The sequence below is a fragment of the Microcebus murinus genome, chromosome 9 (assembly GCF_040939455.1).
Source record: "Microcebus murinus isolate Inina chromosome 9, M.murinus_Inina_mat1.0, whole genome shotgun sequence".
NCBI classification, from domain to species: Eukaryota; Metazoa; Chordata; class Mammalia; order Primates; family Cheirogaleidae; genus Microcebus; species Microcebus murinus.
The window spans coordinates 55,340,661-55,354,936 of record NC_134112.1 but is presented as its reverse complement, the minus strand read 5'-3'; the positions used below and the strand labels follow the sequence as shown (position 1 = coordinate 55,354,936).

Genomic DNA, 14,276 nt, shown 5'->3' with positions numbered 1-14,276 from the left:
TAAGATATATTAAAAAAAAAAGTTTATATTTCTACTTCTTCATCTCATTCATTTCTCAACCACCTGTTGGCTTTTACTCATACCACTTTATATAAAAGAGCTCATGCCAAAATTACATGCATGGTCCCTTGTTCCTGGAGATACCATCAGAGGGAATATCCATTTAAAATAGATATAAATATTTGTAAGTATATGAATATATGCATGGCATTTGTATATATATAACTGCTGTGTCACAGAACTTTGTTACAGCTATTGAAATTAGCATCACAGAAACAATACAGTATGCAGTTCCAAGAACAACTTAATTTTTGTTAGATAAAAATAGGATTTACTAACTGAATAATTTTCAAAGTTGCCTTGGCATTAAGGGTATGTATTTTTAAGAAAAATGTGTGTGTCCTTAAGGCGCAGCAGTCAATATGTTAGCAAACAGGATTGCTGAAGTTGAATACAACTTGATTTATTAGTTTCACAAAAGTGCATGTGATATGAATCTTTCATTATGTGATTTATCATGTTACAAAATGTGACCTTTATTTAGAATGTTGAGTTCCTGTAAAAGATGACTGAAACAAGAAGCTGTGTTTCAAGATACTAATATTTAGATAGAATATTTTTAGAATTTATACATAAAACCAGTAAATTCTTCATTAATTCAATCAATTGAACAAATTGTGAGAATAAAAGGTAGAATACATTTGCTTTCATTATAACATAAAACTTGCATTTAAAAAAAGAAAGAAAACTAATGATATGCCTCTAAAACATGCTATTAATTCTGGATGCATAGTTTTGAATGAGGAAAAAAGGAAAAATAATATCACATATACAAGTTTAGATGAAAATGACTTATTTTTATATTTATATATATTTATATTCTATCTAAATTTATTTTAAAAAGTGTGTACTCCTTTAAAATCAGGATATATCTTATGTATAAATTCAAATATAGAATGTAAAACTCATTGCCATATTCGAATAAGAAACTATTCTTTTTTGAAGGAAAGTATCCAGAAGGTGAAGAAGATTTTTAGTGGTTGTTTTGGATGATATTATAGTAAAAGAAGAAATGATTTATCTACATTTAATACCTATCTATAAAATGACACAACTAGTGGCTTGTCCTTATATATTTCTACCATAAAATCTTAGAATATACTTAAATTATGACTAAATAGAAGCTAAAAATTATCTTCCAATTATCAAAATTTTACAAAATTTTTGAGATAACTGTATTAACATAGTTGAATTCCATATTAAACTGTTTGTTATTTTTGAGTTCGAAACATAGAAATGTTAAACTATTTAGATATTTGAATAAGTGAACTATTTCTTGCCCCAGTTATGTTTTACAATTATGAATTTGTCCTAAAACAGAACTCATACTTCCAATTTTTGTTAAATATCTGTTTATTTATTGTCATATATTAAGAACTATCATTGAATCTGTGCTTTTAGCTGCGTGCCTAAAGTTCACAGTTAGACAAGACTCAGTCCCAATACTGGAGGAATTTTTTTGTAAACTAGAGAGGGACGGAGACAAGATTCCCATGAGCAAGGTACAGAGTGGGGGACGTGCAGGGCTTTGCACAGTGTGCTATGGGATCAGTCCCCCACCCCCCCGTAGGTGGTAAGGATTGCCCTGGATTTTGAATGAGTAAGAGTTACTAAATAATATATGCACATACCTTAAATAAATAAGATATACACGTTCTATTTTGGATTAATCTGTCTGCATCTTCCTACTACTTTTAATTCTGATGATTTACTTGAAAGAAATATCCACAGAATCAAGTTATTTATTACTTGAAAATCTTCAAAAGATATCAACTTTTTCAAATGAAATGGTTCCTCTGTACTATTAAAATCACCATATGCTGAGCAAAAAATAAAACTTACATTTAACCACATGACATTGTATTAATAGCATGCACAGTATGTAGAGTTGAATATTAAAAAGATGGGTGATGAATTTGAAGTGATATGTGTGCATATAGTTTCAATTCTTTGATCATGTTCAAATACTAACAGGCTGAAAAGCACCTAAGAGTGTTTTAAAGTGTTCCAAAAATTTTCATCAAAACTATGCCCCATTATTCAAAATATTTTATCACCACACTTTGAGTATGTTAGTTCATATTTTCCTCTCTCGTTTTATCACGTATAAACACAATCCATATGTGTTCCTCAAACACATATCAAATAATCCATTAGAGCTGGCGATAGAGACATCTTTGTAAATGGTAAACTTTCCAATTGAAACCAAAGCGAATGGGCATTTTACTCTGCACAGTCTTCTTGTGGATAAATGTTATCATTTTTGTTGGAATTTTTGAAACACAAGAAATGGCTTATAATTCCTTATTACTTTTTTTAAGGATCACTAATATTTTAGAAAACCAAGTTGAGAGCTTCTGTCCTTATAAATGTGGAAAGTCAGTCAGAAAATCAAAATAATCTGATGGTAGGACTGTTGGAAACAGTAGTTAAAAGTTTTGGTAAAAGCTGCTACTCTCCATAGTATCAATATGTTCACTTAGGTCTCTATCGATGATGCTTTTCACTCTCAGCAAAACAAATACTGAAACAAATATATTCCAACTATAAAACACTGATTGTCATTGTTTTTACTGCTTATGGAATGATTTCTTTTAAAATATTATGCCCATAAAAAACTATCTTACATGTTTTCTTGAATTAATTTTCAAATGACGATGTAACTTTTTGTTATTGTAAACTGCCTTTCTGTAAATCTATAAAATATAGATTTAATATATTTTATAGATTATAATAATATATTTTATAGATTATAAATATATCAAATTAGAGACTTTATGTGAGTGTTTAGGAAATTTTATTACTATAATCTTTAATAATTAAATGATATAATACATTTTATCCAAGAAAAGCTTAAATTTTTCCTATATTTTCATTTTCTGCACATTTTTCTCTTTTTATAACATTTTTTATTTAGAATCTCTGTTTAGGACCCACAGATCAAGATGATTTTATTAATATATTAGTCACAAGTTACTTGTGAATCTCATATAAATATTATATTTAACAGTTCTCTACTTCACACATTGATTTGTAATCCATGATTCATATGACTTTATGGTTAGCACACCAGTGTTTTGAAGCAAAAATTCTCCCCTCACCACCACTAGCCAGTATCTCTTTAAAAACCACCTAGATCAATATTAAGATATAAAATTGCACTTACTTTTTTGTCTTTATTGTATTTGGCAAATATCTCCTGGGCTCTCTCTTCTCCTCCATCCGTGAACAGCATAATAATCTTATTGCAGTTGGCTCTAGAAACATTATACTGTTAAAACAAAAAAATATATATTATTCATAATAAAAGAGAATATAAAACTATATGGAAAGAGAATGAGCAAGTTGCAAGTAATGAGTGAAATATGTGCTCACAAAGGATATTCTAAGAACTGGTTCCTGGGTCAGGCCAGGCCCACTGCCAGGCAGGGCCTCCCACCACTACCTAGATAACCAAAGATCAACTATCTCACTTCCTTGAGATCTTTGGTCAAAAGTCACCTTATCAAGAGGCCATTCCTGACAACCATGCTTTAAATTGCAATCTCCCTTCCAAGCAGTATTTTTCTTCATAGTTTACACTTTTTTATATACAGTACATATTTTATTTATTTGGTTGTTCATAGTTAGCATGCTCCCATAGGGCAGAACGTTTGTCTTTTTTGTTCAATGTTGTTTCCCTGCCCAGAAGAGTATCTAGCATATAATCATCTCTCGGTAGTTGATTAATAAATGGGCCATTCATAAATATATGGTTACTATGTTAATTTTATGCTCCTGTAATTTTATAGCAGAAACAAAAAACTTAATTAGAAATATGCATACTCTTTCACATATATTTTCAATTGTTTCTAAATGTTTTTCTTCTCTGTTTTACATTATTTACTTCACATTTTTGAAACAACAGACTCATAACTGATCACCTAAAACACAATGCTCTTTTGTTACTTTGTAAATGCCGATACCTATTTCCAGAATATCCTCCTATCCTCTCTCCATCTGCCACAGGTATTCTAATTCTGAAAGAGTCAAGTCCAATGGGAAATCTTAAACTGTAAGGTCTTCAAAAGAGCTGGACATGGAGGAATGATGGATTAGCACCAAAGGTCCATTAAAATGAACAATTAATTTAGAAAGCTAGACTTCTTTGAGGTCTGAAATTATAATCTTAGCTTTTGTGTTGCTGTGAAATCTGTTTGCCTACATGCTGAGAATAAAAGATCACATTATTATTATTATTATTATTATTATTTGTTGAGACAGGGTCTCACTCCATCACCCAGGCTAGAGTTCAGTGGCATCATCATAGCTCACAGCAACCTTAAACTCCTGGACTCAGGCTATCCTTCTGCCTCAGCTTCCCCAGCAGCTGGGACCACAGGTATACACCATCATACCTGGAAAATTTTTTTATTTCTTGTAGAGATGAGATCTCACTAGGTTGCCCAGGCTGCTCTTGAACTCCAGGCCCTAAGCAATCCTCCCACCTCAGCCTCCCAAAAGGCTGGGATTATAGGCATGAAACCCACTGTGCCTGGCTAAGATCATACTAATTTATGAGTGCTTAGCTTCTTTGAAAATGTCAACTCTCAGGTTCAGTACTAGCCCAACAAAATATAATGTGCCCCTAATATGTGATTTTAAAGTTTCCAAAAACTACTTTAAGTAGAGTAATAAGAAATATCTGAAATTAATTCTGATAATATGTATTATTTAACCTAGCCATCCAAAATCTTATCAGTTAAACAAGAAATCAATATAAAATTACAGAGATGATATACATTTTTCCATAATAAGTCTTCAAACCCTGGTGTGTATTTTTATACTTACACCACATTTCAATTCAAATCATCCACGTTCCAAGAGCTCCAAAGCCACATGTGATTGTTGTTATTATATTGAACAACACAACCCTGGCTGATAAATGACTAATATTTTTTAAAAATCATTAATTCTCTTTTAGTGTTCAAGATAATTGAAGGTCCATGCTCTATTTTACTTTTTAAAGAAGATAAACCTCATTTTCTGTTATAAAAGTTAATGAAGAAAACATAGTGCTCTATTAATGAAAAGATCCTATTTCAGATTATCTCACTCCGTTGACTAGGCCATTAGAACACTGGCAGTAAAAGCTTTTAATCAAACATTGTGAAAACAGAAGTATTGATTAATATAATTTGTCACACTCAAGTCCGGTTCTTATTTTTGAAGGTAACCTGTCTGAAACCTTGACTACATAAAAAATTACATATTTTACCATCAAAATACTTTTGTAAAAAGTTGCTTGAAATCCCTTAAGCTAATTTCTCTAATGTTTTGTCTTTTTTAATATGCATGTGTAAAATGGGTAATTTTTAAGTATTGAAAATACTATTTTTGAAGTATTGAAAATACTACTATTATTGAATGAAAATACCACCATAAGTTATCACAATAGGTCTTGGTGATAACTTGTATATTTGTGTAAATAAAAGTATGATAACCTTTCCCAGAAGAGATAGCTGTTAGGGCACACACAAAAGGGGGAGTACAGGAAAAATAAAGAAATGTTTTGCTTTCAACTTGATTGTTCCCAGAAGTAGACTTTTCAGGCCTTGTATTGCAGCCAATTGTAGGAGAACAAATTTTCCGTGCATTTGCAATTATCTAAAGAATCGCACAGTCACAATTAACAAAACTGGCTTTTAACAAATTAAGCAAAAAAAGAACTTTAGTATTTCAGTCAAATTACAATTAGCAGAATTGGTAATTTGCTTTAACATGATATTCCATAATATACTTTGTTGTATCTCTGTGTGGTAAGTACATAGCATGCCATAAATCATATAAAATTTACTTGAGAAATGCATCTCAACATATTTGGTAATATTTTATTAAAATCTACCTGAAGATTAATTCAAATATTAATTTCAGGTTTGCTTTGAGATTAAATAATACATCTATTTGATTCTTGCTTCAGTGATCTTAATGATAAACTTTGCAAGGACAAATAAAAAACAGAGAATGGCATTGTGTGATGTGATAATAAAAAGACTAGAAGTGTGTGAAAGAAATAACAAAATATGCTTCAAGTTTGAATAAGGCAAGCCATGACATTTGGGGAAAATATTTTTAAATGAAAAATTTTAATACATATGGGATGTATGGAAAGCAAAACACAAGAGAATTACTTACAGAATAACTGGGAACATATTAAAAATCATTTGCAACTATTATGGTTGTAAAGGCAGTAGAAGAGGCCAATAGGAAATAAATCACATTTTATCAGCAACTAGTAGTGAATCTGGGAGTTAATGTGGCCAATCTAGTGAGTCTGCCTCTGAAATAGCACTTTAGGCTTGAGACTCTTGATCGTTTCACAACTGAAACCTGAGCAGGTGGGAATGAAGTGAGGCAAATTAACAACACTAAGAAGAATAATTAAAATGCCAGGAAGATCACTTGAGGCCATGGGTTTGAGACCAGCCTGGGAAATACAGCAAGACCCCTTCTCTAAAAAAAAAAAAAAAATGGTTAAAAAATTAGCTGGGCATGATGGTACGTGCCAACGGTCCCAGCTACTTGGGAGGCTGAGGCAGGAGGATCACTTGAGTCCAGGAGTTTGAGTCTGCAGTGAGCTATGACTGTGCCACTGTGCTCTAGCCTGGGTGACAGAATGAGAACCTGTCTCTAATAATAATAATAATAATAATAAATGCCAAGATTGAGAAAACCCACAATCACTAACTTAAGAAGAACAGAATTTTTATTTAAAAAATCATATTCTTTTACTAGAGGAAGAATATATATATCACAATCTACTGGTCATTTTAATTTTTGAGCTTTCACTTTTTATTAATGAACATACAACATTTAACAAACATATATATTTCACCAAAGATAATTTCACCTGAAGAGTGAAGACCTGAATGTATCTGTTTTTCTGTCTCTTTACGTGTGCCTAACAGTGTCTATTAAATAACAAGACCTCAGACTCAACATATCTGAAACTGAGCTATTTCTATCCCACATTTTCTCTATCTAGGTTCCTGTGCCACCATCTACCTAGTGATCCAGTTCAGAGAACGTGGAGTCACCTAAGTCCCCTCTCCCTCTCAGCAACTCATCCTACTCTTTCCAATCAATTACCATGCCACTCCTCTTGGGATCTCTTCGTGTCTACGTCATGTATCAGGGTCTCTACAATAGCTTCCTCGCTTAGAACTCTCCTAGGCCATGCCATTCTCATACTATCAATTTTTTGTTTATCACTAAACACTTCATCAACTGATACCTTATGGCCTTTCTGTCTCCATCATGCTCCTATATCACTCATGCCCTGGCTATGCCAAACCACGTACAGCTTTTTAAATACGCCATGTTGTGTCACACTTCTATGCTTTGTCCATGCTGTTCTTTTTTTTCTGAAATGATTTTCCCTTTTTCCATCTACCTAGATTCTAATCATTCCTCAAAATCGCATTCTTAAGGATGCCACATTTCCGGGCCTCCTTTGGGTGAGACCCCCCCTCAGCACCCCCCCCACCCCCCACCCCCCGCTGTGCAGCTCCAGCGAACACGCTGAATGCCCTGTGATGGCGCTTTCACATTGCGCCATGGATGCTGTTTAGCATGTAAGGCAGGACCTTCTTGAGAGCAGATGGTCTTGTTTACTTCTGTAATTCCAGCACTAGCACTATGACGGGGAATTGTGACACATTCAATAAACATTGGCTGGATAAAGAAACTCATTAATTACCCAATCAGGCATCTCAAAAACTATTTAGAATATTCACTCAGGTGAATCAACAAAGATTTGCAGAAAGACCAAATATAAGAGTTCATTCAATGATCAGCAAAGTCTGCTGGAAATTATGACCTGACTCTGTACCAGACATGAGCTAGTCATTAATTACAGTAATAGCAACCATGACTTTAAAACCATCCAACAGCCTACACTTGCATGTAGTTTGTTCCGTGCCAGGTTCTGTGGACAATCGTATACACAACCCTCTGACGTGTGTGCTGTGGTGACCTCCCAGATATAAGTGAGAAAACCAAGGTGCAGACAGGTAAGAGCTGAACTCTCAACCACTGTAATAATATGGCCTCATAAGAGATACAACGATGAATCCTGCTTTCAAATAGCTCGAAATGAAATGGTGGGCATGGCTGTTTAAAAATACTAGTCCACAGTGGGAGACACATGCTATAACATGGGGCAGTAAGCATGCCAGTGTGTCTGCCCAGTCTAACTGTGACATCTATGGGCAATTCTGAGGAATTTGTACTGAGAAGAAATTCCTGCTGTTGGACTCGTCTTCCTGTTCACCTTAATGTGAACCTTTTGGACCTTTCTGTTCACTTAGAAGCAACTTCAACTTAAAGACCAGAAAGAGATGTTTAAAACAAAAATTTTCAGCAAACATTTGATGATTAAAAATGTGGTTTCCAGATAAATACTGTAGCAACTGGGATAAGAAAAAGTAATGATATTCTATATAAGCCAACTAAGTTTCACGTGTTTATTCAATATTAAGTTAAATCATTTCCTTATAAAAGATTTTTTAAAACATAGTTTGAAAAAATGGGGGAAGAAAAGATCCAAACAAAAAAGAAAATCTGAATTTCGTATACCTTTTGAATTCAAAATAAAAATAGTTCAAGGAGTTCTACTGCCTGCATATATCTGCTTTCTAAATAGATGAAAAACAGCACTGTTATCTACTAACCCTAGGGAATAGTAACTATTAGGATATTGAAATTCAGGTACTATAATTCAACAATAAAAGAGAAAGATATAGTATTGATACTTACATTAAGTAGCTGTTCAAAGGCAAAACTAAAGCCCTTCTTATAATCTGTGATTCCTTTTGCTGTGATATTATTCACTGCATCTTTCAACACTTTTTTATTTCTTACATTTGCTTGGACAAGGTGCTGAAAACAGCTTACATCCTGAGCATTGCTGTTAAACTGCAAAAGATTAAAATAAAATTAAATATATTTTTATTTTAATATTAAATTAATTTTAATATATTTTAATGAATTTAATTAAATTTTATTATGTAAATTAAATATAAATGAACACTAAAACCACTATGCAATTTTCATTGAATTTCTGTTTTATTAATTATTAATCCCATTGCATTGCTTTCTCTTTCAAAAGAAAAAGTGAGTAGAATAGTAACAAAAGTACATTAAAAAACCAATGGTAATTTTCATGTAAGCCACCACCAACTCATACTGTAACCCTGAACCTCTCATATACCTTCCTAAAGCTTGGTTTCCTTGTTTATAAATTTGGGATTTGAGTTATGTGCAGCTTCTTCCAGTTCTCAAATTTGATGAGCATGTAGATTCCCCTAACTCCACCAAAAAAATAAAAAATAAAAAAAAATAAAAAAAAATGCAAAAACAAAGGAATATATTCAGAATCCAGAAATGATGTGGGATGTCTTCCCAGGATGCAAGGACAAGTTGAGCATTTTAATTGTCTCTTATCAGGAAAGACTATTGGAAGAGAGTACACTGAATGACAAGAATAGATGTTTAGTCATTTTGAAATTTGATGGTAGCGTCTTTCTATGGGGGCTAAAACAGGAAAGCAATCTGAAAGAACCAACAACTGGTAGCCTTTTAGAAATACTACTTTAGTGGTTACATAAAGAATGCAGCAAAATGACGAAGGCAAGGCTGAGGGCAAGCAGGTCACTGCTCATATTTCCTGCTGTGACCGATGGAGCCCTGAGCCACAAAGAGGCTGTGGGAGAAGAGAACATCCACTCCAAAGGTACGTGCCCGAAATTGAAAACTTAAGAATGATCACCAAAGTAATTTCACCAACCCTATAAAAAGTATTCACTTAGGCTACTGGATATTTCCAAAAAGAAAATAACAATGAGAGTACTGTAATAATAACATTGGGGATACTAAGACGAGTGTATCATGTGATCATTTATTAACTCTGTAATTCGTGTGAATTCCTCAGGCTCTTGGAGCCTAGAGTGTCACACCTGCAAAATAGGAATAATCATAAAAAGCTAACTTGTTAAAAGGAGGGGACTGGCCAGGTAAAATGAAGGTATCCTCAGATCAGAAGCATACAGTTATATGATTTTAATGAGTGAGTCACAAGTGGTTATCTATTCTTGTAAACATAATGCACTATTCCTCTTTTTCTCTAAAGATCACTGAAACTAATTATAAGGTGCACTATGCAATTCATCAAGCCATTAAGCAAATATTTACTGGCACCCTGTTATTTGCCAAGAATCATGGTAGGTGACAGTTTTGTGCTTTCGGACATTAAGTAAATAATTGTCACATGCACACATTCACAAATACCACAAATATATGAGCAAACACTGACATGGTGCTTACTATGTGCTGTCTTTACTACATATTCCACAAATATTAATCACTTCCTCTTTGCAAATCTCTACAAGATATACATTATCATTATTCCCATTTTATCCAGGAGGAAAATATATTACTATAAAGTAACTAAATATTACATTCTAGGAGACAATGTCAGGGGAGGAGTTTCTAATTTGGACTGTGAGCAGTCAAAGTAAAATTCCCCTCAGAAATGGCATTTTCTGTGATTTCAGAGAAATGTTCCAATGAAAAACATGGAGGAAGAACAATCCAGACAAATAGAAGGACACAAGCAAAGGCCTGGTGTGTGTGGTGGTGGTGGTGGTGCAGAAGCCTTTTAAGAAAACAAAAAGAAGGAGAGTTTAGCTCACTCACATAAGAGGATGACAAGTGATATAAAATGAATGTGGCAGGGGAGACAGGAGCTAGATTATTTGGAGTCTTATGGATGTACTTAGGAAGTGGGATTTTATTATCTATAAAATCAAAAGTCTTCTTGGAAGATTTGAAGCCAAATGGAAAATAATTTAATATAGAATTTTAAGAGATCAACTTAGCTATTGTATGGGAAATGGATTTAAGGTGAGCAAAATTTAAAGGAGGGAGAATAATTAGGAGACTATTGCAGTAAACTAGAGGAAAATAATATATAGTAGCTTTGTTATTTCTGGAGATAGTTAGAAAGGGAATGATTCAAGACATATTACTGTTTTCTATAAATTCAAATGGTAAAAACTGAATATATTCAAATCCAAATGAACAGTCCCCACTGCCTCATTCATCAGTCTCCTACTTTTTCATAACTGGATGCAGTATTATTCTATATGGTCCACTTTGAAAACAGAAGAATGTGAGAATTCCCCTGTATTAGTAAGTAAAAATTTCGTTTGTCAACACATTCATAGTAAAATGTCTACCTTAGAGAATTATTAGAAATGGTTACAGGAAATGTTATTAACTGATTTAGCTAAACCATGAATCATCACAAAGGTACAAGTTCTCAGAAAATGATCACTGAATAATGTATTGCCCTGAGTCTTTCAGTTGGCCTTGACCTGCTTTTAACATAGAAAAGTGAAGCTTTTCATTAAGTCACTTTAACTCAAACTGATTAAATGTAAATTCAATTCATTAAATACAAATTCAGTGGTGTATAACAGAAATACTATAATTGCACTCATAATAAAACTCATAAATAATGCAGAGAGAAGAATAACTTTTTAACTCCTTATAACAAATCTTACTCTCCTAGGAAAGTGATGAGAAATTTTAAAAGTTCTAAGTTAGATAATATATTTCACAGACATGTTACAATCATCAGCTTTTATAACATATACATATATTTTTTAAAGAAGGGTTTATTTTCATAAACTGAAATGGTAGTCTTTGGTAACATGTGTCCAGATACTAATTTAAAACCACACATTAAAGACCTTAGAGTAAAAGTGTCATAATATAGCTTTACAAAGCTTGGAAATTATGTATGGTGAGTGAAAAGATAGATTTAAGGAGCCCTGATTTTGTCATCTATTAAAAAAAATAGTTCTTTTTAAGGTGTATATTTAATGCTACAGAGTCAGAAATCCAACCTAACATCTACTGATTCCTTTTTGGATCCTAGAAAATTCAACCAAGTAGGTCCCAGATTAGAAGTGCTGAGAAAAATCTCTGCTAGCATGTTTAGATAGGAAGGAGTGTGGGTTAACATGGGTATCTGGGGGAAAACATGGAGGACTCTATCTCTTCTACAGCATTAGGGAATTCTTTGCTTTTTGCCTTCCAAATATTGTGTTCCTTCTGCCTATAACACTTTTCCTTCCCTCTTCTTCTCTCAGTCCTCATGAAAGCTTTTATGACTTTCCCAGACTAGATCAAATTACCCACTTCTAAGATCATCTAAATATCTCTCTTGTTTTACAGAACACGGCACAGTTATAATCTTATGTTTCTTTGTATAATATATTGATAAATAGATTTTTCCATTAGATTATTAGCCCACATGGCCAAAGAAAATACCCATTTCACCACTGCATCTTCAGTACTTGGCATGTAATACGGACGCTATAAATATTTACTGAATACACATATGAATTTTTCACTTAACCCCTTGGATGTGGGGAAAATTAGAATTTAATGAATTAGAAATTTAAGAAAATTAGAAGCCTATGTAAAATGTTGATCAATAAATGGTCAAATAAAGATGTGTATAACAGCTAGCGTAGAGTCTAACATCTATATTTAATAGTAGATATTAAATATTAGATAAAGTAGTAGATATCTATTTCTTAGTAGATATTAAATAAACTACAACTCTATCATTTAAAAAATTATTTTAGTAAAAAACATTAGTATACTCAATGCTGAAATAGTAATGGATTCTCAATTCATGACAGAGGTTCAAATAAACAATATTAGCTACAGCGAGCTTTAAACGGAGTTCACTAACAGGATGACACGGTGTTCCTCAAACATTAATTTAGTGTTTGAAACGATTTCTGAGAAAACCACGATTGGTACGTTTCAATGCTACCCAGGAACCTTATTAAATGGCACAGTTGAGTCCACACATCACTTTAAATGATGCTTTTGGCCTAAATAAAGATAATTTCTCAAATGAAATAAACCAAACTCTTGTTCGTAAAGGTAGTCTCTATTTTTATTGTAATGGCCTCTGCTGAATAAGAAAGGATTCCACAAAACATTTCTGAAGAGGGGTATTTTGCTGGTCATCACATTATCCAAAAACAAATGATGAAAGATTATCATTGCCTTGATACACATCACAAGTCAAAGCAGCAGAAAATTCCTAGAAAGTGCTCTTTGTCTAGAAATGGCAACTGGAATACACCTTTACTGAGTATCAAGTCTCCCTTTGAAAGGGTTAGCTGGCTCAAGTAGTTCTGCACTAGACACATCAAGAATTAAGGACAAAAGAAATTCCACAGGTGCCATCTTCCATCTGGAACCTCAGAGAAAAGTAGCTGATTTAATAGACAGCCTGCCTTTTAGTTTCCATCACTTCACCTCAAAAAGACTGTTCTCCTTAGCCATGGATTCTAAACTGCTACAAAGGCAGACTTTATAGGCAGACTATATAGGTAGACTTTAAAGACCTTGCTTTAGTGTACTTTGTACACTGTTTAGTCATACAGCATTTTAAATGGACAAAAATGAGACATGATTTATAATTCCTTGTTTTTGAAAAAATTGCTCAGTAATTATTGCTTAAAACATGTCTTAATGTTTTGTTTTCTCTCCTTGTTCATATAAAAGAAATGGTGCAAAACTGTTGGCTCAAGCTGTGTAGCTGCTTTGGAACAAAGGCATATATTTAAATTTTTTAAAAATTATTGGACTTATTTATATAAATATAAATAAATATATTAAAATATTGTATAAAATATAATTAAAGTTAATAATATAAATAAGCAACTTAATATTTTGCCTATTAGGCAATACTATCACAAATTATGGTATCAGATGCTATTTATATTTTGGCCACCAGATGGCAATGTAGGAAAATAAAAGGAAAGTGAACAGAGGATGTGCTCTTCAAAATCTTGATTACTCAAATTTCATGTATATATTGCTAATAAAATTTTTAAATTTATTTTTATCTTCATAGGAAATTTGAAAACTATAAAACTTTATATGCAAACAAAATTATTCTAAAACCCCCCAAAATAGCTGATAACATTTATGCACATGTGGATGTATGCCCAGTTAAAAATGACTTCTGGGATCTCCATTTATTACCAAATTACTTTCCAGAAGTTCTGTGTCAATTTAAAGTATATGATGTATGACAGTCTTACTGTACTGTCATAAATACTTAACATTTTTATTTGCTAAAAAAG

At 32.7% G+C, this 14,276-nt stretch overlaps 1 protein-coding gene across 7 annotated transcripts in view; it reads right to left on the bottom strand.

Annotated features, from left to right (window-relative positions):
• Positions 1–14,276, bottom strand: part of CACNA2D1 (calcium voltage-gated channel auxiliary subunit alpha2delta 1) — a 476,872-nt gene that overhangs the window by 77,089 nt on the left and 385,507 nt on the right. For all 7 annotated transcript variants that reach the window (XM_076006476.1, XM_020289801.2, XM_076006475.1 and 4 more), the window contains exons 11-12: positions 8,857–9,015; positions 3,227–3,331 (exon numbers count right to left, since the gene is read on the bottom strand). In XM_076006476.1, the coding sequence (XP_075862591.1) occupies positions 3,227–3,331; positions 8,857–9,015 (264 nt within the window). The remainder of the gene's footprint in view (positions 1–3,226; positions 3,332–8,856; positions 9,016–14,276) is intronic.